At 36.7% G+C, this 26593-nt stretch overlaps 4 protein-coding genes across 8 annotated transcripts in view; 2 read left to right on the top strand and 2 right to left on the bottom strand.

Annotated features, from left to right (window-relative positions):
* The window catches only part of otud7b (OTU deubiquitinase 7B), a 31438-nt gene extending 15379 nt beyond the window's left edge, over positions 1 to 16059 (bottom strand). For all 4 annotated transcript variants that reach the window (XM_056762713.1, XM_056762716.1, XM_056762715.1 and 1 more), the window contains exon 1: positions 15852 to 16059. The gene's annotated coding sequence lies outside the window, so the exon portion shown is untranslated. The remainder of the gene's footprint in view (positions 1 to 15851) is intronic.
* Positions 16060 to 17020: 961 nt separating this feature from the next.
* On the bottom strand, positions 17021 to 20207 carry rbm8a (RNA binding motif protein 8A). Its single transcript, XM_056761789.1, has 6 exons — positions 20070 to 20207; positions 19340 to 19399; positions 19168 to 19245; positions 18810 to 18946; positions 17454 to 17590; positions 17021 to 17351 (listed from the first exon to the last, which is right to left on the bottom strand). Exons 1-6 carry the CDS (start codon positions 20134 to 20136, stop codon positions 17306 to 17308), a joined length of 525 nt encoding a protein of 174 aa, XP_056617767.1. The 5' UTR covers positions 20137 to 20207; the 3' UTR covers positions 17021 to 17305.
* A 1020-nt stretch (positions 20208 to 21227) lies between these two features.
* Positions 21228 to 22446, top strand: LOC130432443 (type-4 ice-structuring protein LS-12-like). 2 transcript variants are annotated; one of them, XM_056761791.1, is made up of 4 exons: positions 21229 to 21344; positions 21450 to 21518; positions 21791 to 21908; positions 22028 to 22446. In XM_056761791.1, the coding sequence occupies exons 2-4, from the start codon at positions 21473 to 21475 to the stop codon at positions 22242 to 22244; spliced, it is 381 nt and encodes a 126-aa protein (XP_056617769.1). In that variant the 5' UTR covers positions 21229 to 21344; positions 21450 to 21472; the 3' UTR covers positions 22245 to 22446. The 2 variants fall into 2 exon arrangements, with proteins under 2 accessions (XP_056617768.1, XP_056617769.1); XM_056761790.1 differs by having other exon boundaries at positions 21228 to 21518.
* Positions 22447 to 23100: 654 nt separating this feature from the next.
* LOC130432445 (type-4 ice-structuring protein LS-12-like) lies at positions 23101 to 25996 on the top strand. Its single transcript, XM_056761792.1, has 5 exons — positions 23101 to 23347; positions 24458 to 24596; positions 24710 to 24779; positions 24972 to 25098; positions 25199 to 25996. Exons 3-5 carry the CDS (start codon positions 24734 to 24736, stop codon positions 25413 to 25415), a joined length of 390 nt encoding a protein of 129 aa, XP_056617770.1. The 5' UTR covers positions 23101 to 23347; positions 24458 to 24596; positions 24710 to 24733; the 3' UTR covers positions 25416 to 25996.
* Positions 25997 to 26593: the final 597 nt, after the last annotated feature.

Raw genomic sequence — 26593 nt, 5'->3', positions numbered from 1 at the left:
TAAAATATCACACATTTAATATTAAATATTAACTTAATTAATGATGTCCTCAGAGAATGTCCATCTTTGAATTTCTGAATTTTCTAATCGTCAATGTGATGATATACCAAGATGTATTGCAAATCCAGTGCAATTCACAACTTATCGACAGTCCTCATGAATGGACAACTATCGAAAGTCTTGAGTTTTGGTTTAAATCGCCACACCTGAAAAGTCACATAAGATTTAACATCTCGGGTTACTCAACTGAAAACCATGTGGGGAAACGAGTAACAAAGCACACCTGTACGTTTACATAGTATGTTTATGAGCAAATGTTTCAACATCCCATGTATAGCAACATTATGGCACATGGGTTTTGCCAGAGACACCCAGGCGATGTTAACAGGCAGCACCCAACAACGCCCAACTGAATTTTTCTGCAGTGGCTTTTGTCTGTTACATAACATGCGTTGCTGCCAACACGTGGGTGCTTTAAGATAGCAGGATCATTAAAACAGACACACAAGCAGAGGTCAACTCGGTTGTGTTCGCTTTGTGCACTGGAGTGACTCTAGCCCTCTAACCTACACGACAGAGGAGTGCAACTGCATAAAGGTTCAACTAAAAAAGGAGATAAGAAATCATTTTTGGGGAATAAGATACATGCGCTTAACCCTAAATTCTGACTAGAACTATATGTTATAGAGCTGGATAATATAGAACATGTTAAAATTACAGCCTTTTTTGTCATTGTTATCCAACAGAAGTGTTTTATTCATTTAGTTAAAGTCAAGTTACTTAACAAAAGCTACTCATCTTTGTGATAGAGAGGCAAATGTGACAGGGCAAGTAAATAAAAATATAAGAAAAAAAAACAAAATAATATAAGAAAAGAAAACAGCTTGTTGTTTCCAGATACTTGCAACAACACGTGTACATGATTTTCTTTGTTAGATCTCTGTGTTACTCTGAAAAAGCTTTACACTATAAGATGAGCCTCAGTATGCTAGTTAAAGAATAAACAAATTCTTGCACACAAAAAAACTAACAAAAAAAACAGAATCAGGGCCCGTATTCAAAAAACATTTTATCTTACCACTAAGGTCTCCTAAACCGCTGTATATGTTTCCTCTTAAAACCTATTGACAACGGTGCTGAAAGCAACTTTTACTAAGGAGCAGCGAGAAACTATGAGAAAGGGCGGGGTTGACCTCGTTGCTATGGATGATATCAGCAAGTATACTGACTGCGACGTCAGTGATTGGCTAATAGAGGATGGCTCTATGTTAGTCATTTATTCATATAAATATTAAAGAATGAAGTATCATTGTGACATTTTTAAATTAAGATCTTAAAATAAAAAAAGTACTCCTATTCAAATATAATATTTTAAAAAATAAAAGTTGCCATATTCAAATTAAGATTGTAAAATATACACTTAATTACTAATCGAACAAGAGAAGAGTTAATTTACAAAACAGATTAAAAAAAATTATGCATTCCAATTAATATCAACCAAACCGTTTTTTTTACAGTATTTTTATTATGTAACCATTACTTTAAAAAATTCAGATTAAAAATATTGTGGTGGGTCTCAAGATAGATTATACCTGTCTAGGTAGGTACTGGAATGAAAAGTTTGGGAATCTCTGCTCTATATGTATGTACTGTACAAATTTGACAATAAAGCACAATATTTTTTACAGTTTATAGGCAGAGTAATGTCTCATGCCAATGTAGAACAATGGTAGAACCATGGTAAAAACAGTTAATTCTTCCAAAACACATGTAAGTAAACAATGAATAAAATAAATGTTCAATAGCCTACTAAGAATATAAATTAAATTTTATGATCAGATACTTTAGCCTACAGTAGGTTTGTACATCTGCAAATGAATCGTGTTTTAAAAAATAATTGAGAAATTGTGGTCAATAACTCACTCTAGGGAAATGCATAGACATTTTAAATAGAAACATTAATATGTTCATTTAGAGATTACATGCATATGGATTTTTGTACTGCTTTGTCAGATTTCTGGTTTTTGGTTTCTTTACGAGCCAGCATCGTCTTTTTCATAACCGCACAACTTCCTACTTTGGTTTTAAATCTGATCAAGTGTTAACATGTCCTATCAGGCGGATTTTACAAATGGCTTAAACCACCCCTTTCAATCCAACTAAAATTTCAATCGGTTTGGGCATTATTAATCCGATAGACGTGTTTATATAGAGCGTTTTCATTCGGATTGGACTTTTAATCGGATTACATTGGTCCATGTAAACGCAGCTAATGATGGTAAACTGCACAGTTTTCAGTACTATCTCATGCTGTAGATGACATCCCTGCAGAAATCCTATTTATGTTTTCAATTAGCCTAATATGATACCCTATTCCATACTTCATTGTCAGACCTTTAGCTATTTTGTGAAACAGATAATTATTACCAAGACTTCATTAGACGGGCAAAAGTAAATGGATAAATGATTTAAAATGATTGATTAACAACATTGTTATGATTAGGGCCTATTCATAACATTTCCATATATTTACTGTATTAACTTAATAAAGTAAACTAAATAAATGCATCATAACTAAATATGTTAAACTAATTCTCAACCTCGTTTTTATGTCAAGCTGTCATGTGTGAACTTAAAATCCTTGAACTGATTTTTGAATTGGTGTTTTTGACCTCAGTTAGGAACACTGAAAGTGGCAACTCTACATGTTACAGAGTTTGCTTTGTTGCATCTGAAAAGTGGACCAAAGAATTTCAGGTAATTCAAATAGACCCACAATTACAGGCTGAATAAAATGCCTTAAACTGAAGGTTCAATCTGGGCTGATTTTATTATCAATTTTTTAAGTGGTAGATTAAACAATTCTGAGGTCGGGGATCATGGGCTCAAAAAGGTTGGTGAACACTGTCTTTGAAGGAAAATATAAAATGTACTTTTGATAGTACAATATTTATCTGTTACTTTAAGACTTTACTGAAGTCATATTCTAAAAATTTACTTTCACTTCTACCAAAGTCATTTTCTGGCAAAATATATGTACTTTTACTCAAGTATTGCTTTTAGGTACTTTATACATCACTGGTTGACTTCAACCCATATGAAGATAAATACATGAAGAAACCTGCAATTTATTTTTTCAAACAGAAATTGTGACAGAGAAGCAAAAGTAAAAAATTGCTTTATGCATTAAACTTTTTTATGTTACCCCATTCCGTATGGAATTACAAATATGTATCCATTTTGGCTTGGTTTCATGCACATTTAATTTAAATATTTAAGCTGCTAAATCACATCCTATTACACAAAGCTGTAGGCTATATAAAGAAAAGACTGAAGCTGCAGATCCTTACATTTATTAAATTCTTTTTATATTATTATATTATTTCATTAACTCCCTGTCATCATATAATTCCAAAACATTGTTTCTTTGTTTATAAAGTCCATGGTTTCGGACTCTGCTGCCATCTTGTTACTCTGGTTAGAAGACCTCTTCCGCTCTCAAATAATTAAGGAGCTGAGACCAAATCTTAACACTTATGAACCTTTATTAATCACTCTTATTCTGAAGTGAAAGAATAAAATTTACACACATGAGAGTAAAATTTTACACATACGGGCCCAGGAGTTTAAGACGTCTGTCTGAATTTGTTTATTCGCCCATTAGCAACAGGGTTTCTCTTCAGGTGGTGGCTGCCCATGGAGAGATAATGAACTTACCAGAGCACAACACCATAAATGATGGAGATAAAACACTAACCAGCCATCTGCTGCTTGCGATCCAAACAAATTTTTGGAATACAACCTGAATACAAATACAATGGAGAAAAGCTTTAAACTAGCAGGATTTCTCATTTCTGGAGAGCACAGCTTAACAGATACCAAAGTCACAATTGAAGAGTAAAAGAATGGATCATCACATAGCTTCAGAGATGCATTAAAGAGTGCAACAGCACAAATAGCTGAGCTTCACAGAGCAAAAATGCTTGTCAGTCAGAAATGTGGCTGAGAATTTGACTCATGCTTGACGCTTGAAAATTGCAGTGTTGCACATTGTGAAAGAATGAAAAGTAATTTTTCTGGCCTCACTAAAAACTGAATGCCAAGCAAAGAAACCAAAATCACAAAAAGTAAAAGGATATATAATATTTGAAGGTGAATTGCGAATAAATAGCAAAAATATAATTAAACATTTTTTTTTACAGTTTGCCCTGGCTGGTACAGCATGATTTTTAGATGTCCCTGAATCCATGTTCTGTACAGTCCTACTTGGTGCTCCTTGCAAGCATGCTGTAAAACTAGAGTTAAAGTTGTGCGTACACTAAACTGGGACATGAGCTAATACTGGGTACTGCCAGAAAAGAGTATATAGATTCTTCCAAGCCCAGGACCTGACAAAGAGCGATTCCACCACAGCTGTAGAAAGAGCAGCTCTACGAGGGTCCACTATTGTCTTTATGGCTGGGTAGTATTTTGTATATTCCAAAATTTTAGTTTTTATTTTGCGGAGCATAAAATATTAAGCAACACTGAAAATAATGAAATGTAAAAAAACTAATTTAGTGCTAAGCACTTACAAGATGTAAAGCGCATCCGGATACAAATTCAGTAGTTAAAGAAAGAGGAAAAAGTTAAGTTCTATAATGAAGCGAATTTAGAGCGAATATTCAATTGCAATAAAAAATTAATTAGCAAGCAAAACTGCTGGATATCACCATAATTATTTTAGAAATGGGATGCATTGCATTATTATGCAACATCACTGCTAATGTTCAGAGATGCAGCAAAGAGGAGATAAACCTAATTTGCAACCTAAAGGTACTCCACAGCTGCTGCTCTACAGGGACGGGTCATGCAAAGACAAGACACTATATAAAACTAAAATGAGTATGCTCAGGGGGCTGGGTGGGGATGCGCAGGACATGTCTCCTTTCTCAGGACAGGAAAATTATTCACTCGCTATGTTTACATGCACCAATTTTTGTCAATCCGAATTAATTCAATCTTATCTCAGATCATTTCAGTGCTGTTTACATGTCCCTTTAATGTTCTGATTAAAAAACTTGTTTATATGTACAGTACATGAAATATTTTCAGATTTCCGAACAGAACTTCTGTGCGAGCGCATAGCTTGGTTCGCCAGATCATTCGCGTAAAAAATCCAGTCCAAGGGCTCTCAAACAATCCAAAAACTAGCTCACACACACATGACCTCGCATATCAACATCTGATGAACATCATAATTACTCTTTTAACCTGTAGGAAAGATAAAGCTGCGAGAACCTTTAAAAATGTCCAGATCATCCATGTACTTTAAACGTAGCGGGACCTGGCAACACTGCACAAGCGTCTAACATCTCATTTCAAACTTAGTTTCTGAATGGATGGATAATTTCAATATAGTCAGTATTTTAACATGTGGTATGAAAATAAAGTTTTGAATAATACTATGTTCTCTCTTTTCTTAATGTATTGTTATAAAAAAAAACATACGAGTCCGGCAGAACATACTAGGCCTGTAGCGACGCGTCGATGACTTCAACGTCATATTTTTGCGTCGACGCTTCGCAGCTCACACACGTGGGAGACCAAAACATGGTTATGGGAATAGTTCAAATTTAGTCCCAAACGTAAAGGTGTCGTTTTTTGCGTTCTTTGCCAAATGGAGTTGGCATACCATGCCAGCACAACAGCAATGTTGGAGCATCTGAAAGGGAGGCACCCCATTGCCTAGACAGCTGTGTTTGGCTAGTGTTATCTTGAATGGAAGCTAGCTAACGGCTGCAGCCCCCTGGTATCTATAGTAGCTGATGTTAGCTAACGTGAACGTAAGCTACTAACCTAGCACAAACAAACTGCACAGCTGCTAGATAGCCACGTTAGCATTCAAATAAATGAATCATTGCATAGCACTACAATGAGGTTAAGAGTAGATTTAAAATACCCCACAATCATAGCTGTTGTTCTAATATGCATTGCTTTCGTGTTTTCTAGGACAAAGCAAACAATCTGGCGTCCTATCTTGGGAAAGAGATGCAATGCACGCAAAATATACGCAAAACAGGAATTTTATATTGTGTAAAACACTCAGGAATGTCTATACTGTGCACTGCACAGTGTTTTTTTTTTGCACTACAACTTTAGAATTTTTTGAACAAGAGAGTTATGTTGGTACTGTAAAGAGTAAACAGGCTGGTCTTTCATTTTGTATAACTAAATTAATTTTATTTTGTGAAAAAAAAGAATATTTTTTGCTGTGTAAAACTGTTGTTTAATAAAGTATATTAAGATTTTTGGGGTATTTATTTGAGATACATTATTGTTTTTATTAATAGAGCAACAGAAAAATAATCGTTAGATTAATAGTCCAATTAGTCGACTAACTGATAAAAATAATCATTAGATTAATCGTTTAATAAATAATCGTTAACCCCAGCCCTAGAATATACACAGCACGATGTCTCCTTTCACTTAATTGTGCGAGTGCCATTGAATGTTATTGTGGTGAGTTCCATGTTTTTCAATATTTTTTTGCAAACATTAGATTATTAAAATATACACAGCACTGATCTATGCATGTGCAAAAGGTATTTTTTTAATCTGTTTGAGAAAATACTCCGATTCAATTATTTACATGCATTATTTTTCATTCTGATCGTATTGCTTTCGGTCTACAAACCCCTTTCAATCGAATCGAAATTTAAATCGAATCGATCCAAATCAGATTTATTAAGGCGTTTACATGAAGGCTTTTCAGTGGGAGCCAACAATCCGATATCAAGTGGATTATTTGGATTAGGGTGCACCGAGTAATTCGGCCACCGAAAATTTCGGTGGAAAGACTTTTATCACCGAAACAATGTGGCCGAAATGTTGTGATGACACAAACAGATACCGCTCCTTTGATGCATCTTTAGCTGACATTATTCCTTTAATCGCAGCACTAAAGCGTCTCCTAAACTGCATGCACCCTCAGGGCTCTAGAGTGCGACCAATATTCCTTTACGAGTGTGAAGCAGAGGTCGCGTAATCCGAAAGATTCTTTGTCATGGACAGATTTTTTTACCAGTGACGGAAAAATCTGATGGCCGCCCGTCATTCTGGCAGATTACAATGAGGGCAATTTGTAAACACCCGTTTCCCTTCAGCAGGATATGCTCGCGAAGCGATCTGCGTGTCGTTGTCATTTGACTGACTAGACATGTGATGCGATTTGGGAAAACCCGTCGGATGTCGTGCTTGGACGCGGGAACGACAGTTCACCGATCAAAGTAAACCACATAATATGAAGAAGTATTAATGCACATTTCCCGCCAGTCCTGTGTAAACTATGGCATGCAAAGTTTTTTATACAATGTTATCGTGAGATGACAGAGCTCTCAGTCTACGGCACCAGGAGTTATGCCCGCTCCACTGCTCAGGCGAGCCGGACCGCGATCGCAAAATATACAAGAGATGATCAAAAGTCCAGACACTATGCACACGATAAACAACTTAAAACTTGCTTCACTGCTTATTAGTTGATGTCCGTAATGTTTGTCACTTTCCTTGTGTAGTGATAATGGCAGAGCCCCTCGTTCTTTAAATGTGCGCTGCAACATTTTACTTACTTTTGTTTTATTCCAACGGTTTTGTACAGTATTTTTATAGACTTTAACACTAGGACATGTTTTTTTTTTACTAAATTGTTATAAGAGTAAGTCTCTTACCACTGTAAAGTGTTTTTTACTTGTGATATTGGACTGTTGGGCTTCTATTTTCATAACTTAACTTTAAACACGTTTTTCTCCAAATTCCGTTCCTGAACATCATAGCGCTTCAGACGACAGAATAAGTAGGTTATTCTATTCTTACGCTACTTATTTACAACTTTATGCATCTGCAATTCTTGGTGCATTTGTTGTTGTTAAAGTTCTACAGTTAACATATGGGCTGTGGGAGTCTTTGTTTGGATACATTATTATGTTGAAGGCCTACAGAGAAAAATGTAAAATGCACTTGACCTAAATGCACTTTGTTTTCATGAGAGAACATTTAATTGTACAACTTTTCAGCAGGCCAGTAGACCTGTACATTATTATTTAATATACACATGAGTGGGGTCAAGTTAAACATCTTAGTTGAATTTAATTTTATACTGTGCATTGTTGCAATGTGCTAAATAAATATTTGCATAATTTGTAATTTATTTATTCTTTGAAACTTTAATATTTATGCAATTGCAATGCCTTGATTTTAGTAAAGTTAGTAGTCATAGCCATAAATGCAAGGGTACTAATAATTGGCCTAATTTCTTTCAGTGTTTCGGTTTTCGGCCTTGGTTTCCTCTTTTTCGGTTTTGGCCACGAATTTTCCTTTCGGTCCATCCCTAATTTGGATACATGTAAACGCGGTCAAATTTACAGCATGGGGTCAGGGACCGCACCACAAATATCTGCTCTTCAGCATCCTGCCCAGCCCTCATTAAAAAGTCATTAGTGCGGATGCCGAAGCAATTGTTAGATCCACTGATGTTTTGTTCATTTGCAGCTGAGCAAAACTGCTAAATAGTTCAAATGCATAAATCTATGATCACCATTCAATGCATTCCCAAAATCAGCTCAAAGAACTACCATCTGTAATTCTTCTACCAGGTAAACATTAGAAGTCATGACTTTTTAATTAAGATGCCCAAAACGTTTTTCTCTCCCATGAAGCAACTGGCAATAGTGTCAAAAAGCTGTTGACCAAATTATTTTAAAGGCTAGTTAGAGAAAGGTCAAAAATCTGATGAAAGAGATTTAAATATTTTCGCAAATTTTGCACTGCGAGACCAGATTACGTCAAGTTCTTATCAGCAATGTGGCCAGTCTAAAAAAGCCTCTTATTGATCTCTAAAAATAGCCACATTTATTCAAAGTCAAACATTACACCAAGTCTCAAAAACAGACAGCTGTATGAGGGGAAATGCAGAAAAAGAAATCGGGCAAACCCCTGCTCTATAAATATTACAAAACATAATGCTTTCCATGATAAGACGGAGAAAACCTTGACAATGGGACTTGCCGCAACCACTGCTACTATATTTTAAACAGTACTGAACCTTCCACATTACTTTCGTCCTTGCTTCGACACACCTCTCAACACAAGCATCGGCATAACTTTCTGTCAAAATGCATAAATGTAAATTTGGAGCATTTTTGTTACAAGTGTTGATGGGGGGTAATGCAACTGTTAATTTCTCTTAGTATAATTCATTGAGGAATGTAATCACATGAAAGGCTGTTTAAGCAGTCATGTGGCGCGAACACATGTTTTTTCTGTGTCTTTGGTGTGTAATAAGTTGCCCATGCATGTATTAGACCAATATTAGACAAAAATAATTAAAGTGTCGGAACAAAAGATGCATTCCATCTAAAAGCGAATGTTCATCCAGACCCGCCTGAAACGCCTCGTGTAACCACACAAATCCACATCAGTTTGTGGAATGATTTGACTAAGACCGACCAAATGTATACGCAAGTAAGATTAGCATACCTGGTGGTAGAATTGCATTGAACCTGATGTTTCAATTTTGGTAAGAGGAGCTACATTTCCTTCACACGCTTGCAATACTCTACCAATTACTACGCACTGGTTAACTGGCCATTCATAGCACGCCTAGTTTTTTAGAGCGATGAGCTCTAAGGAGATACAAACATGCACGGTATGTGGAAAATACTGTTACATGTACAGTTTGTGAAACTTAAATCATGTATACACATTGCATTACATCTAAAACAAACTAGAGTATTAGATTTAGCCATGTCATACGACCCCTTTAATACTCTGTTCCAGTTAGGGCTGTTTCCACCTTTGTAAAAATTTAAATCAGACATTTTTTACTGCTGCACGGAACCAGCCAAGTTGAAATCTCTGGTAACACATTGGATGACAAACAGAAAAGCAGACAGTCCTGTCACTGACTTCTATGCGTTCTCTTACACAATATTCTTATAACTACCTATAATGATGCAGTGCCATCAGTCCAGTGCATTTTGAGCCAGAAGCCCAATGGCAATACTCTTCATGGACTGCTGTGTTAGAAAACAATGAATTAACAATAGTCGTGTTTTCATTGACCCTGGCAAACAATCTGTCATAGTTTTTACAGCGCAGTGGATCTATGCCAACCTAAACTTAACATGCTGTGGACGAAGAGGAAAACAGCAGTGTTTACATGACTTGGGTTTTCCCTTTATTCACAAACTAGTTGTCTGAACAGGCATAGTCTGAAGTGCACAAGCATGTCAGACAGCTTCTGTCATCCAGAAAATGTGCAATGCTCACTGTTCTATGGGAAACTAGTTGAGTCTTAGACAAAGGCTAGTACTGTAACTCAAAGATGAATACAAGTCACATTGTTGTATTAAAGGTGCCGTTCTTTAGCGGTTTTCAAAGCTTTGATTATGTTTTATGGGTGTTTAAGTACCAACACTAGTATGACTCGGAGCGCAAACATGACGCAAGGACATCTTAATAATGCAAATTGGTAGGGATGTGCAAGACTAATCGACTGGTCGTTTAAACGGTAAGCTTCTACAAGTTGACATTGAAAACAAAACAAAAATTACACAAAAACAACTCAAGGTCAGCGTACATCATACGTTATAGAGAAGACAACAACAAATATCAATAAAACACAAAGAAGAAAAACAGTTGTTACGGGGGGAAAAAAGACAGTAATCATGTATGATAGGAGATCTGAGAGGTAAAGAGGAGTTAGGTTATGGAGACTTTTATAAATGAGGAGAAGAATTTCTAATTCAATGCGAGATTTGATAGGAAGCCATTGAAGCTGTTGGAAAGATGGGGTAATGTGTTGTATAGATAGAATCCGGGCTATGATACGAGCAGCGGAATACTGAATCAGCTGAAGTTTATGAAGAAGCTCGTGTGGTAAACCAAATAAAAGAGAAATACTGTAGTCAGTGCGAGAAGTGACAAGTGAGTGGACAAGAATGGCAGTACTGTGTGGGGTATGAGATGACCAAAGGTGAGCAATTTTACGAAGATGAAAGTAAGACCGAGATATACTATTAATGTGAGCTTCAAATGAAAGAGTGATTTCATTTCCTTAACAAGAACATGTAAAATAATATTAACATGCAGACTTCATTGTTTTCCAATATGTTTTATAAATAATCTAATATTGGCACTTGGGCAGTGTGCTTTTATAAGCAGATTTTTTATTCACTCTACACAAGATCAAATGCGTTCTGTAGCTCGATTTGTACTTTTTGTACATTGCTTTATATTTGCTTTGTTGTTTACACATATTGCTTTGCTTTATAAATAATAAAAACGTGATATAATGTCTTGTTAGGCTATAGTTATAGCCCAATTATAACTGTAGGCTATTTAAATAGCGACATCATTAAAAAAGTAATGTCTGTTTTCATTCAACATCATTTAAATAAACAAACACTAAAATAAATATTTTAAGGTTCATGATTTCAGTGTTATAGACTAGGATTCAGAAAAACAGACTTAAAATGGATTTTGTATAGGCTACATATTTTAAGCCCAGGCACAGACAAATCAAAGCAAACAAATGCTCATCGCCTCACTTCTTGGAGAGGCAAAAAGATTCAGTCAGGGCTGGCACATCAGCAAATGCTGATTAATGAATTAATTAATGATCTTTAGTCTTTAAAATGTCTTACATAGGCCATACGCAAAGTTTTTGGACCGCCTTCTGGGCCATTCTCAGTTTTAGACTAGTCGACTACACGATAACAAAACATTAATTTAAAAGAATGTCAAATTAGTCGTAGCGCACATCCTTGCTAATAATTACATCAAGAATCGATTCTGAATGGAATTTAGAACCCAAGACTCGATTCTGAATGGAATTGTGAGGGACCAAACAATAAAAATCAAGCCTACCATGACCACAAATCAACACAAAACACTTTAGTAAAGTTTAACTGCTTCCAATGAGATAGCCAGGAAACCTAGCATAAATATCAATATAATCATTTCATATAATTATAAAAAATATATGAAGATCCAAGAGGAGCGCTCAGACATAATAATAAACTACAAGTGGCTAAAAATAAATCATCCACAGCCTTAGGCAGCAACGCTAAGCTGAATGTCCACGTGCTGGACAAGCGACAGCCAGGCATCTCTGCTTCAACCCTGTGACATCATCCCAGACAAAAGACTCCTCTTCAGCTTCTCTCAGATAGGATTACGGCGGCTCGGCATCAAGACTGTCGTTCAGAGCATGAGGAATGGGCCATGTGATCAGCACACTTTCACACCGGGCACCGGGCCCAGTGACAGTCACTGCCTTGACGGTTGTGTGAACTCACTTTTCTCTGGCCAATCTTTAAGTCTATGGGTTATTATGCATGGTATAATAGAAGTATGACTATAAAGAATAGCAGTTACAAATAGATGCTATGTGAAGTTGATGTATAGGCTTGGGGCAGCGAGGTACGCCACTCGCGGGACTCTCCAGAGTAATGAATCAAACTGTGTGGACACTAGCTCTTGTCACATGGCCCTTTAGGGCAATAAGGAGAACAGTCAGTTCCTAGCAGCTCTGTAGTGCTTTAGGAAAAGTGGATCAAACCAGTTCTGTGTTTTAAAACTGGAGCTTAACATTATGTTAGTGACAAGGTTTTCTGGCCAGTCTTGAAGCATGCAGTCACTTAAAAAATATCCATCTGCACTAATAAGAGTTAATCCACCAGCATCACCAAGTACTTTGCTTTAAGACCCATGGCCTTGAACCAGCTACCAGGATGCCAGTGCTGTGCATCAGCCAGTAGACTTGCTCAACAACAACTAAATGTAATCAAAACACCTAGATTAAAACAGCTGAAACTCTCAAGCTGGGGTCTCACATTAATTTAATATATTGCCCGCGTTTGTTGAGGCAGATGACTGCTGTGGGAGCCTTTGGGCTCTGTGGATAACACTGTAAGTGATATGGAGTTTCTGCCCCACCTGCTCTCATTTGCCAGCTGTTTTCAGGCAAATGGCGAGGGCGTCTGGCACTTAAATTTTCATAACTAACAGGTAGTACCAGCAGGTTCCTATCTGACACCAAGCTTCCATGTAGCTAAATCAAGTTATAGTCATAACATAAAAACAAAAAATTTCAAGACTGGTGTGATGGACAAAATATGAGCTGTTAACAGAAGATAAAGGTAAACAACAGTACTATGAAGGAAATATGACTTTTAACTAGAAATAGTCTTTTAATAAACAGAAACGATGGCCCATAAATAACAGATTGCGTGAAGAAATAGATTTTAGTTTAACTACGCTGTCTAACATAAACATTCAAATATTATATAACTTACAAACACGTTTTATCAGCTGCAAACATTCTATTCACTAAAATGTTAAAGCCACTATTTCGAAACTATTTAAAGGGATCCTATAACACGTTTTAAAATAATCTTATCGTTTGTTTTAGATGTGATGTGCAAACACGAATAAAGATTAAAAATGCTGTATTTTCCACATACCATGCATGTCTGTTTCTCCTCTTTGCCCCGCCTCTCTGAAAAGCGTGGATTTTAAACAAAGCTCATCGCTCTGATAGGCGAGGCGTGCCATGATTTGCCAGTTATCCAGTGCGTAGTGATTGGTTAAATACTGCAAGCGTGTGACGGAACTGTAACGCCTCTTACCATATCAGGTTCCAAAGTAATTGTACTGACAGGTACACCTACATTACTTGTGTATACATTTGGGCGGTCTTTGTCAAATTATACCACTTACTGACTTAGATTTGTGGGTGTGTGGTTATACAAGGCATTTCAGGCAGGTCTGGGTGAACATTCGCTTTTAGATAGAATGCATCTTTGGTTTTTAATTTTTGCCATTTTACGTGTCTAATACATGCATGGGCAACTTGAAACACACCAAAGACACAGAAAAACAAGTGTTCGCGCCATATGACCCCTTTCAGACAAAAGAGCATATTAATAACACCAGACAATATCATCATAACTATGTAGAAGTCTTACTTATAAAAAGGAGCGCTGAACTCCAGAGTACATTTCTTCTTCTACTGTTTCAGGTGTGCTGTATATAGAGTATGACTCAGAGAAAAATCCCTAAGATCATGTAACTTTCAACCCATTTACTGCAAACCATACACAACACACACAAGACTTTTCTAGGTGATGCACAAGGCTTTTGCAATTCTGTGTGGCTCATGGCTCTACACAATGGGCTTTAGCCAGGTAAAACAAACAAAACCCTGAAAACAGCAGGACATCTCTAAAGCTGCCCATTCAACCATCATCACTACCTGGTTTAGGTCTTAACCTGAGATCAACATGCAAACATCATTTGACCCTTGTATAAGCAGCCTGAATTCACATCAGACAGCAGGCAAAACAATAGGTTTGCAGAGCTAAAGGTAGAATGTTACTAAACCCTCTGCAAACACAGAGATATCATATCATAATTACATTGATTTATAAGAGACACTCGATAGCTACAAAAACAAGCCTGTGTTTAAACTATGATGCCTAGTATGATTAAAAACAAGCAACTGCAGCCCAAAAACATAAGACTTTGTAAGCATGTTCTACTTTTCCAAGTTTATGGGCAGCTGCCTTCACTAAACAACAACATGACAAAAGAGCTTGTAAATACAAAGCTGAATAATTCAGGGCCTAATGTAACCGTACCCACACAACGTAGGGATCCAACCCATGCCAGCAAGTGGCCACAGCTTTCATTTTAAGCGGGTCGGGTAATGACACACTCGAATACCTCCAAAAGCACTGTCAATTTCTCTTTCATGTGCATGTAAAGGCACATTTAAGAACAACAAAAAGTAGGACAGGAGTGGGCAATGCAAAGATTGTTACCATACATTTCTCAACAAACAGTGAATCACATTTGCCTCGGATTGTAATTCAGGCCATTGAAAAATCCTACAGTCCAATAAGACAAAATTATTGATGTAATTACACTGTAATAGGATGGATCCTGTAACACGATTAAACATACAATAAATCATCCAACTAAATTCTTAATTTTCAGCCAAATGTCAAGTATTAACTCAGGACAGCACATGTAATTAATAACACACATAATACACTATACATGCACTACAAATAATACAATCTATGAGAAAGTATCTAAACATATAATACACAAGATAAAATCTAAATAAAAATGTAAAGCAATACAGTCAATCCACAATTCTTCATTCGAAGATAAGGCACAAGTTCGTATATTTATTTAGTAGTAGCGCAACAACACCATAAAGCAATACGTAACACCAATTAAAAGCCAATAAATAGCAGTTATCCAGGACACATTGTTGTTAATTATTAGTCGACAATATATTGCTTTAAATCTACATAATGTTTCCTGCTCATGGACTGTCAACGCATGACCAGTTAGTTAGCTGCTCGGCTAACGGACACTCACTCAGTGTCTTTTAAAGTTATTGAGGCACAAAAATGATGTTAGCTAAGAAACGGAGGATGAAGTTGTGTCATATGCAATACTGTGAGTTTAATTAGACTTTTAATGAACTTTAATATTTTGCTTAACTGTTGGTTTGTCCAGTGTGAGCAGGTTAAGGACAGTCAACCATTCGCTCACCGTCCCCTCAGAGTCCTAGTCCTGCTTCAAAGCCTGACTAACTTTCCCTTCAGGTACCTTACTTTCACAGGTCTCCACAGAGAACACATAGTTTGTTATCAAACTACTGTATAGATAACTGACACTTTTCTCTCAGAAGAATCTACTCTGGGGGGCTGAGGTAACTCGACCCGGTTCCCGTTACAAACGCTCGAGAAGCTTTTCTCGGGCACGCGCAGCTAAAGCTAACGCAGTTACGTGCTTACCTCGAGCGGCCTCGCGGAATTTCTCTCACATTTCTCTCTCGCTGTCTTTGCTTGCAGAAAATCGCCAGTGAGTCGTCCTCCTCTGTGGAAATTTGTTGTTTAGCTTTGAGTAAATGGCAAAAATACGGTTCGCTCGTTGTCCTGAAAAGACTTGACGACTAAGTACATTCCTACTCCCACAACAACAACAATGTCAACCAAGGCGCTACAAAACCCGCCCATCTAAGGAAACTCTGCTGGCCTTTTGGACCAATCAGAAGGGGAGTTGAGTTTGACCGACTGGAAATTGAGCAAATGTCAGGACGTCTTTCCGATTAGGCTGGGCCTTCGGGGAGATGAGGGCAAATGTGAATTGAGAGTGGGAGCTCAACATTCCACGCTGGTTGGACAGGCACATTGTACATGGTGGGCATCGGTTCGAGGAGCCTATGAACTAGCTTCTGACATGAGTGACAGTGCCAAAGCAATAAGAAGTTAGTGCGGGGTTGACTCGGTTATGATGTAATTTGCTGTTGCTGGAAAAATGACATCAGAATCATTTCCATGTTTTGTCAGCGTGACCTCATCTTGACACATTTAAAGGTTAAGAGTTCATGTTAAGAGTAGCATATTTTTGTTGTTAAACATTTACTTGCAGTTCATTCTAGCCATAGATATTTGGTTGTGGACGTTTCATGGGAAACAAACCAACAAGTTTGGTGGTGCTAGTTGTGCTTCAAAGCAAAATGTCAAATCATTTATCCCTTACAAAACATCTGCCATAATTTATAATTTAATAAGTAAGGCTTCCATTAGATACACCTGTTAAAACTCACCTGGTGCCATTTACTATCTTAACAACCATGGTTAAATTACTTCGCTTCAAGTGGAATTACTACACCAAATTATGAGCTCTTAAGAACTATGTATTGTAAATTAATTACAGACCCATAAAAACAGTTTGAGTGATTTGTGCGCAAAACAGTGATAAACCCAAATTCACATTAAGTGTAAACAGCCACACTCATTATGCTTTAATAATTAGTGGTAATACTGATCTCGCTAATAAAATAAATTGATAACACATGAAATACTTCTAAATTAGATGTTTGCAATATGAATAGTCCCCAAGCACATAACCTGCTGGAAACGGCACCAGGCAAATCATGTGGGCAAAAAAAACACAGATGTTTATCCAAATAAATTTATTGGAAATGTACATCAAATAACCAATCATAAAACAGATTTCACTGAGTGAAATACATGTACTAGCACTTCGTACAAGATGAAAATACCTACTTTAACATACTTCAGCGATGCCTGTCATTCATCAGACCATTGCAGAGTAACATTTAAGAAAAAATAACTAAAAAACGAATTTAGAGAGATACACACATTTCAATTTGATGCCAAACGGTCTTGAGGATATATAAAGCAACAAGGGACAAACACCAGAGGCAATTTAGGGAAAAAAATCAACGTCTCCGCCTGTCAGGGCTCCTGCTGCGCCTTCTTCCGCCCCTAGAGGAAAGCACATTACTCCATTAGTCATGTTTTATTACCACCTGTATCAGACAGACAGAGTGTGTAAATCCAGTTTAACAGCATAAGAAACTGACTTACCGCCTCTTGCTCTTCGGGGGCCCCCTTACAAAGCCCCAGTCAACACTGATTGGTTGCCCCATAAGGTCTTGGCCATTTAGCCCTTCCATTGCTGCCTGGGCCTCTTTGTATGTCTCGTACTCAACCAGCGCATAGCCCTACGGAAGACACACTCTTATTATATGACAATATAATATGCACAACAACAAAAAAACCACTAGTTTCTGCAAGTTTTTTTTAACATTGTCCCCGTATTTGACAATTCTCCTGGAAAAGCATGCCCATACGTCAACCCGCCAGAGCGAGAAGAAAAGCACCCCTACTCTTCAACCAGGGAGACAGGAGAAAGTGTATGCGCACACGTCCACAAGCTGGAGCAAGAGAGAGCACTGCTTTTGTTTGTTTGCAAGTTATATAAACGAGGGACATAACACTGGATTTGGATATCATTTGAAGCTGACAGATGGAGCGGACCCAGTGCAAAACGTTTCCGGAGATGAATTGCACACAGTAAGTTAAACTGAGTCATAGGTCTGTGTTTCCTTGTTTTTTGTTAATCAAATTAAATATAACTGCAAACATCACAACAGTTGCTACTAGGGATGGGTATTGGCAAAGGCCTTGCAATACGATACATATCAGATGTCATAACACAATATATTGAATATATTTCAAAATGATACATACTTGCAATATATTGCAATACTTTTTCAAATAAAAAATATATAAAGACAATAGAGCTGTAAATACAATTTGCTTTGGCCAACTTTTTACATCCCACCAATAGATTCCATCACATTCCAGTAGACACCATTATAGTTTCAATTAACACATTTTTCTATTGTATTTTGGGTACAGTTTTATTGTGTTTTCAGCAAGGTTGTTTTGGCTGCTCTTCAGTTTGATAGTGTTAATGTCAGTCTGTGCATTCTCTACAGCCCATTCGCATTTTGCGTCTTTTGCACTCGAATGTTCGTTATTTAAAAGGTAGACAAGCCAACTCAAAAAGGGAGCGGCGTGGTTGCGAAGCTCCCGGTTTTCTAAGGGCAACATTTCATTTATTGAAAGTAGGTATTGGATGATCGATACACTATCAGGAAAAATAATAATGCGATAGTTTGCTTTATCACTATTTTTGCTCATCCCTAGTTAAAACCCCTATATTGTCCCTGATTAAAAAACTGCAAAAAAGTACGATCATAAATTATAATTTACTTTAGTACCCATCATGCATCCCTCTTTAAACTGATCAAAATATCAATGTGAAAACAGAGACATTATGCATTGATTTTGAACCAAACAGTGGATGGGTGCAACAAATCAACCCGTCCTGTACAGTAAATTACATTAACAAAAATTTAAACACTGTTCACTAACCTTTAGGTAACCTGTTCTTCTGTCCAAATTGAGATGCACATTTTTGATTTCTCCAAACTCTGCAAATTTGTCATGGACGTCCTCTTCAGTCGCCTCCTCGTGTACACCAGTCACGAAGAGAATCCATCCTTCAACAGCTGGAAAAAGACCCAAGCTTCACACTAAGTTTATCACTCAAAAAGGGTGATTAAGAATACCTTGAGTTACCCTGAATCTAAACAACAACTCAACATAATATTTAATATAAAGATATATAAAATATCTGCTTGGAATGTTTTCCTTGTTTAAATGCTAATTAAAACTTTGACATAACTAACTCTCGCACAAAGTGAATGCAATAAATTCATAATACACTTACATCTCTGTGGGCCAGGTTCATCTCCATCCTGTTCTACCGTATCATAGTCCTCTCTGGCTCTAGATCTTGCACCCTCCTCTGTAAAATAAATCAGAAAACATTTGTTATCTCATGAATAATTGAGCTCTCATAGACAAGTAAGGAAACACTGAAGACTCAAGAGAGGACTTACCTGATCCAAATCCACGACCCTTCCTCCTCTTGGCTTTCTCTTTCAGCTTGTGAATACTTGCTGTGGGATGAACAGGTAAACGAATTAATATTACAATGTCTGAGAGTTAAACAACAACAAAAAAAATCCCACAGCAACCATCATGGTATATAAAAGTAAAATCACACGAATCTGCATTGTTTCTATCGAGTAAGATACGAGCCAACGTTACGACGCTATAATTAACAAAGGATCAGAAACGGCAGTGGATAAGATGCTAGGCTTGCTTTATTTTTTCTCTAGATACGGATACATAAACACACACACACACACACACACACAATTAATTAAATATCAAACAGCAAACAAAACAGGAAAATCACTACAGCGCGCAATCGGTTTGAATCAGCTAACTGTTAACACACATGCTAACTGTTAGCACACGAGCAAAACGTACTTGGGCCCAGTAGCATAAAGCACCTTAAGTGTAATTTTCCCTTAAGTGTACCATTAAAAATATCTTAAGTTTTACTTAAGTTTTTCTCCTATTGTCTTTGGTAAAGAGAAATCACCCCTTACGTGTCACACTTAAGGGAAAAAGTTAAGGTGCTTTATGCAAACGGGCATAGGCCTAACGTTACGGGAAAAGCGCGAGGGCTTTCCACATTCACCACTCAAACAACTGCGAAATAAATTCAAACCACATAATTAAGATTATATTGGAGCGTTTTAAAAGATATAACAAGCGTACCGTCACCATCCTCATCCATAGGAAAGTCTTCGCCTCCCGCTTCATGAAGATCCAACACGTCCGCCATGATGCCTACGAGTTAGTGAGCTGGTCCACGCATGCGCAAAAGTCCCAATGTAAAACAGTTTCTCCTTTGTCAGTCACTGCGGGTACTTCACGTGTTTCTCCAGCATCCTGCCCTCTAGTGTTTCGGAAGAAAAATCAAGGCTTTTAGATTGTGCGATGTTTAAGATGCATACCATAAATCCTACACGTTTCACATGAAGCTGTCTTTTCATATGGCAATTTTAATTAGATTGTATTATAACGTAATTTATTTTTTCTATTAGTTAATATCATTTGATTTTTATCGTTTCATTTCTATTTATTGTACATTAGTTATTGATCAATAGCCTACATGATTATTTCACAACAACTAAAATAAAATAAAAATAGCTTTTATATCTTAATTGTATGACTTATGATTACTATCGTTGTGCATTTGATACATTTATTTAACTACTTTACTAGTATTTATGTTTTTTAACAAAATGTTCGAAATACCTTTACACAAACCTGATTACAACCAACTGTAATCTATATTCAAAGTATTATTCTGTCTTTAAAAAAGTCTAAAATGACCGGTTAATGTAGTGAGTTTGCTATACGGTTAAAGATCACAGTTTGCTATACGTTGGACTACTGTAATCATTTTATTAGGTAAGATAACCATGAATGCCTGACCCCAGATTCTTTCTTTACGCCACAATCTCAGATTATCATAGTTTGCTATAGAATATTGGCTGAGCTGGTCAGGTTCTGTCACGTAGCTGCATTGTGCCCCCAGTTCATGTATATAAGAGAGAGAAAAGTATGCATATAGTCTGCATTTGTAATTTAGAATATTTCCTAATAAATTAAGACAATATGTAACATATTATACCGTATATATTGTTTGTAATCCGGCCGCAAGTATCAAAACAAAATTACATGGTTGGTTTAAATCTGTTACCACATTATGTCAATCAAAATACTCAATCAAAAAAAATATATATATAAATAATATAATGTAAGATACAACACATGCCATCACATAAATGCACCAAATAAGCAAAAACAGAGATTACAATTGAACTTTGAGTTAATCACTGTAGTGTCAAGTAAAGCCTAAAGGTTCAACATGTACAGATGATTTCATCAACCCAGGTCAGCCTTTGAACTCTTTATCCGAGGACTATATAAACCAATTGCTCCTTGGAGAATTTACCATCTGGTCTAAAACCTCCAAGACTTAAGGTAAGCCTCAAACTACATTATGTCTATTATCATTCTGAGCTCTAGTAAGGGATCTGTATACTGATCAGAAACAGAAAAAAATAATGTATTGTTTTCTATTTACAGGCAAGTCTAACACAACTGCAACCATGAAAGTCTCCCTCATTGCCCTTCTTGTTGTTGCTCTGGCCATTGGTAAGACTTCACACCGTCATGATCTTAAGACATTGTATTTTTGTGGACATATAGGCTAATATAGCAACAGTTATTGTAGTCAGAAAACTGAAAAATGCAAGTAGTCTGTATCCTTTTTGTGCTTTGTAAGGTACTTACTGTAACATAAAGCACGCTTTAGAAATCCTAAAAGCCAACCATAGAAAGTTTCACATGATTAAGCTAAAGTGGATGAGAGTAAAGTGATTTAATATGTAAGACTGTATTGATCAAACATCATTGCTCTGTTCCAGGTTCTGAGTCAGTATCTCTTGTTAAGAGAGAGGCTCCTGCTGAGTTCGAGACAATCGCAAAGTACTTCCAGGACCTCGCTGACACTTTCAAAGCCCCCGAGATGGCCAACAAAGCCATGTAAGCCATGACATTCAGCATGATCGTCCAGTGTGATGCACTGTGATTTAAAATGTGCTAATGATGAACAGTATTGATGCGAATGAATCCTGATGAATTCTCTGTGTTCGGTGTTGAAGGGCTTACTTTGAGGAGAGAAAAGCCCAGTTCCAGCCCATGGTAGAGAAGCTCCAGGAGCAGCTGAAGCCTTTTTCCAACATTGAAGAGCACATCAAGCCACTGGCCGCCTCTGTCCAGTCTCAGGTCTCCCCTCTGAGTGACATGGTCCAGGCACAGGTTCAAGACATGATCAAGTTTCTTGCTGAGAAGACCAAAGAAATCCTTCCTCCCCAGTAAACAGGAGTCGTTTCCTGTAGGTTTCAAATAATAAAAGGACTTGAAACGTGTCATATGTGTACTTGTTTTTCAATATGTTATTCACAGTCCAATACTTTCTTTATGGACAGGCTACTTGCCAATAGCAGTATCAGTTTCAAGCTGGTATCAATATGTCAGTTGGTTTAATCGGTTTAGCGGATGTCATAAAACAATAGTATGATTGCATTTTCATTCATAAAATAAAGATACTTAATTTCCTTTTATGCAATTAAGTTATCCTACTACAGTTAGTACCTTAAGCATCTTGTAAGTTCTGAGCAACACAATTTAACTTTGTTGAAATTCTCTGAAATACAGTCACAGAATGGAAGAAACCTTCAGCAGATCTATCAAGAAATAATACTAAAATGTAACTATTGAACTGCATGGGGCGGTTTCCCAGACTAGTCCCAGACTAATGTAAATGTTAGAGGTCTTAATTGCAACAACTTGTACAGACATATCTTAAAATATATCAGTGCGATTGTTTTGTCTTAAAATGCACACCAGTACGTGTTTTTTTGTATAGTATGTTTTTAAAAACGACTTAAATATCGTATTTTAACTAAATCCTATAGTCCTGGTTTAAGGTGAGCACTGTCCGGTATATCTTTATTAAAACAATTAAATACTTTAAAACAATTCCGTTTTTACACAAACGTCCAATCACAGTGGAGAAGATGCGGGACAAACACAAAATTGACCAACCATCGTACACAACAATGGAGAAGTTAATATTATTACTGCATTTTCATATTCATCAACATTCTTCAAAATAAGTTACAAGTTAGATAACTGTTACGGATATTTTATATCACAGCAACCAACGCATCTCCGGAATAACGCGCAACGCCTCCAAATCGTTCTCAAGCGTCACCAGTTGGTCGTTTTCAGAAGAGCAGAGACCAGAGAATGAAGTCCAGAGGATTCCAACATTCCGAGATACGTAAACTGGGATCATTCTAATTGTGTAGGATCGTGCATGCGCGCCCTTTAAACGAATTACTGGAATTCATAAACATACACACTTTATACAATGATATGTGACGTTTAAGTACTTGAATCATGGGGAGAGTTTTCGGGTAGGTCTGTTTTACGCACAAATGATGAATTTACTCATATATTTACGTATGTTTCATGAATGAGGCCCAATGTTTCTATTTGACCCAACAACGGGTTAAAACACCGGATAAAAATAAATTTGGGTTAAAACGATGCACTTTTATGATGACCAATAGATTAATTTCATAGACGCTATTAATTTGAAAAACCTCATTGTGTGTGTTGCAATGTGACACAAAATGATAAATATAGCTGTTTAGTATCTGTTTAAGAGTATTTTAATAAGTACATGGGAAAAGATCATCACTACACCCCCCCAAAATAGTTTAAAAAAATCCTCCTAACTATTAAACCACAAGTCTAATAGCAATCCAATGTTTTTAAAGAATTAAAACCATAATAGGAGTTTGCTTTAAAATATCTGAGAAACCCATGTTTGCTATCATGACAACATAATAAACCCAGAAGTACAGAAACAATGAAGTTGAAAGATATGACAAAAATGTTTGTTAAATTTTTTTCAACATAATAACTGTACCTCTTTTGACATTTACAAGAATCTGGATTTCCCATGGCAAGGACCTCTTAATATGAACAAGATCAACAGAGCCCCCTTCTCAATGTATAATGAAGCTATATAAATTCATGTATCAAAACGTTTGAGACTAACAGTAGCTGTAGTATTGCTTGTGGTCTCCACAATTAATTTAACAAGACATTACTGTGTATTAAAACCAATATTATAGAACCATTATCTTGAAAATATAACTATTTATGTTAAGTATGCTAAATATAAAAAATAGCAAGGGCAACCTTCTCAAAGAAAGAAAACACAAATACAGACTAATCCTGAATTTCAAGACCCCAGTTTTGAAAACCCTGCTTTGCAACAACCAGCAAGAGCATAGGCGACTTATGAGTAATTTAAGAGAGAAAAATATATTTATTTAGTCATAGCTTGTCAACAGAGGGCAGTGTTAATGAACAAACATGGTTTTCAGATACCTTCTGCATGCATAGAAGACATTTGTAAATTAAAACAATCATCAGGTGATACGAAAATGCACCAATTAAGCACAAAATGAGATTATTTGTGAACTTTGAGTTGATCACTTCAGTGTTGATCACAGGTAAAGCCTAAAGGTTCAATGTGTATAGATGATTTCATCAACACTGGCCACCCTTTGAACGGATGAAATCATCAATGTCCAGCACTATAAAAGTTTAAGGATCCTTGGAGCGAGAAGCATCTTCAGTTCTGGACATCAGGTAAGCTTATAGATACACTTTCTACAGTCACTGTGATATGTTTGTTAACATGAAGACTTGTTTTGAGATGTTTTAGTGTAAAATGCATTATTTAATAATCTCTGTCTACCCAGGCAAGTCTCGCCCAGTTTGCAACCATGAAATTCTCCCTCATCGCCGTCCTTGTTATTGCTCTGGCCATTGGTAAGAGTTTAAGCTGTTTAACTTAAGTTGTATTTTTGTGGATGTAATACTATTTGTGACTATTTTCCTTTATAAAGTGCTTAAAGTAACTAAGTGCCTTTAGGAAACCTAAAAAGCCAGCCATGGAGCTAAAGTGCATGAGAGTAAAGCTATTTAGGATGTATTGATCAAAGATTTTTGCTCCTGTTTCAGCCTCTGAGTCCGTCTCTCTGGTCAAAAGAGAGGCTCCGGCTGAGCTCGAGAAGATCGCCAAGTACTTCCAAGACCTCGTGGACAATCTGAAGAATGTCGAGGGCCCTGAGATGGCCAACAAAGCCAAGTAAGTCCCTCGTCATTGTTACGGTGTTGATCTGTAAACTTAAAATGTTGAACATTGCTGATGTGAATGCTTAATAAACTCTCTGTGTTCGGTGTTGAAGGGCTTACTTTGAGGAGAGCAAATCCCAGTTCCAGCCCATGGTTGAGAAGCTCCAGGAGCAGCTGAAGCCTCTTTCCAACATTGAAGAGCACATCAAGCCACTGGCCGCCTCCGTCCAAGCTCAGGTTGCCCCTCTGAGTAACATAGTCCAGACCCAGGTTCTAGATATGCTCAAGTTTATGAATGAGAAGACCAAAGCTATCCTACCCCCCAAATAAACAGGAATGAGCGTTCTTTACTTCGTTTTCATTCCTATTTGACACATTTTGTTTATATGTATGTTTGAAATAATAAAAGGGGTTGAAAGTTAACATCTTTGTCTTCGTGTTGTGTTTTAGTTTTGGTTTACTGATTCAGATGGAAAAGTGACTTTAGACCGCAGATATGTCATCAGGCAGCACAGGGACGTTTTACTGCAAAATCTGAAATCGTCTGGCTTTAGTTGAAGTGGAATAAAAAAGTCTGTCCATTTCTTGTATGCTTTAACAGAATACATTCAGATCTTACTGCTGAATAAGAACAGAGAAATGAGGAAAGTATTTAAATAAATAAAAAATCATTTTTACTGTATTAACATACATACATTTAAAAACAAGCTTAAAAACAGTCACACAAAAAAGAAAACATAAACATAAAGGTGCAAGTACGCAAACAGACATTTACTTCTATTTTTTAAATAATCACGAAAGCATATCATGACTACATTTATTTCACACAAAATCCAAAGGATCTGCATCAGTCATTTAGTTTGGCAGCAGAGGGCAGTGTAAATAAACATCTTTTTCTGTGCGCATTGAAGATTTTCATCTCACAGCTGTGAGGTAGACTATGATTTGTTGCTTCTTTTGACAACAAAAACAACAAAATCACTAGTCTTCCACACGGCCATGGACATCATCTTGAAATAACCATTTTAGAAGATGATGACTTGAGTTTTAAGCCATAAACATTGTTCATTTACTAAAATAGAACTGCATTAACAGATCAGAGCTTATAAAAAAAATGTATTCCATAAAATGAGTTCATGGCAAGGGTTTCAGGATTTTGATTTTATTTGTACATGAGTAAGTATTTATTGGCCTGGTCTCACCATACAGTGTGCACAAAACAACTTATTTTTATAAATATGTTTTGTCAGAATTTCTCTGAAGATGCCACAAAAATGTGATTTCTGTCTGCTCACATCATCAGCACCATGTCATTTTTCATCTGAAGGTCACGCTGTCAGGAAGGACAAACTGTAAGTCCGCAGTGACCTTCTCCTTGTACAGCGAGATAAATAAATGACGCTTTTCAAGAATGTCAGTTTTCACATTTATACATTTACACTATCTGTCTTTTCTGTCTTTAACCATTTTAATTTTGAGAATTTCCGCATTAAAGATTAAGATTTTAT

Source organism: Triplophysa dalaica, chromosome 12, assembly GCF_015846415.1.
Source record: "Triplophysa dalaica isolate WHDGS20190420 chromosome 12, ASM1584641v1, whole genome shotgun sequence".
NCBI lineage: Eukaryota > Metazoa > Chordata > Actinopteri > Cypriniformes > Nemacheilidae > Triplophysa > Triplophysa dalaica.
The sequence above is the reverse complement of the archived record's forward strand: the minus strand, read 5'-3'. Positions and strand labels throughout refer to the sequence as shown.

Coding starts and splice junctions, on each gene's coding strand:
- LOC130432443 (XM_056761790.1), top strand. CDS start 21,428: ATGTATTGTTTTCTATTTACAGGCAAGTCTAACACAACTGCAACCATG. Junction 21,519..21,790: donor TGTTGTTGCTCTGGCCATTG/GTAAGACTTCAC, acceptor GCTCTGTTCCAG/GTTCTGAGTCAGTATCTCTT. Junction 21,909..22,027: donor GAGATGGCCAACAAAGCCAT/GTAAGCCATGAC, acceptor TCGGTGTTGAAG/GGCTTACTTTGAGGAGAGAA.
- rbm8a (XM_056761789.1), bottom strand. CDS start 20,136: ATGGCGGACGTGTTGGATCTTCATGAAGCGGGAGGCGAAGACTTTCCT. Junction 18,947..19,167: donor TGAACCTGGCCCACAGAGAT/GTAAGTGTATTA, acceptor GTCTTTTTCCAG/CTGTTGAAGGATGGATTCTC. Junction 17,591..18,809: donor GAAGAACAGGTTACCTAAAG/GTTAGTGAACAG, acceptor TGTCTTCCGTAG/GGCTATGCGCTGGTTGAGTA.
- LOC130432445 (XM_056761792.1), top strand. CDS start 24,734: ATGAAATTCTCCCTCATCGCCGTCCTTGTTATTGCTCTGGCCATTG. Junction 24,780..24,971: donor TGTTATTGCTCTGGCCATTG/GTAAGAGTTTAA, acceptor CTCCTGTTTCAG/CCTCTGAGTCCGTCTCTCTG. Junction 25,099..25,198: donor GAGATGGCCAACAAAGCCAA/GTAAGTCCCTCG, acceptor TCGGTGTTGAAG/GGCTTACTTTGAGGAGAGCA.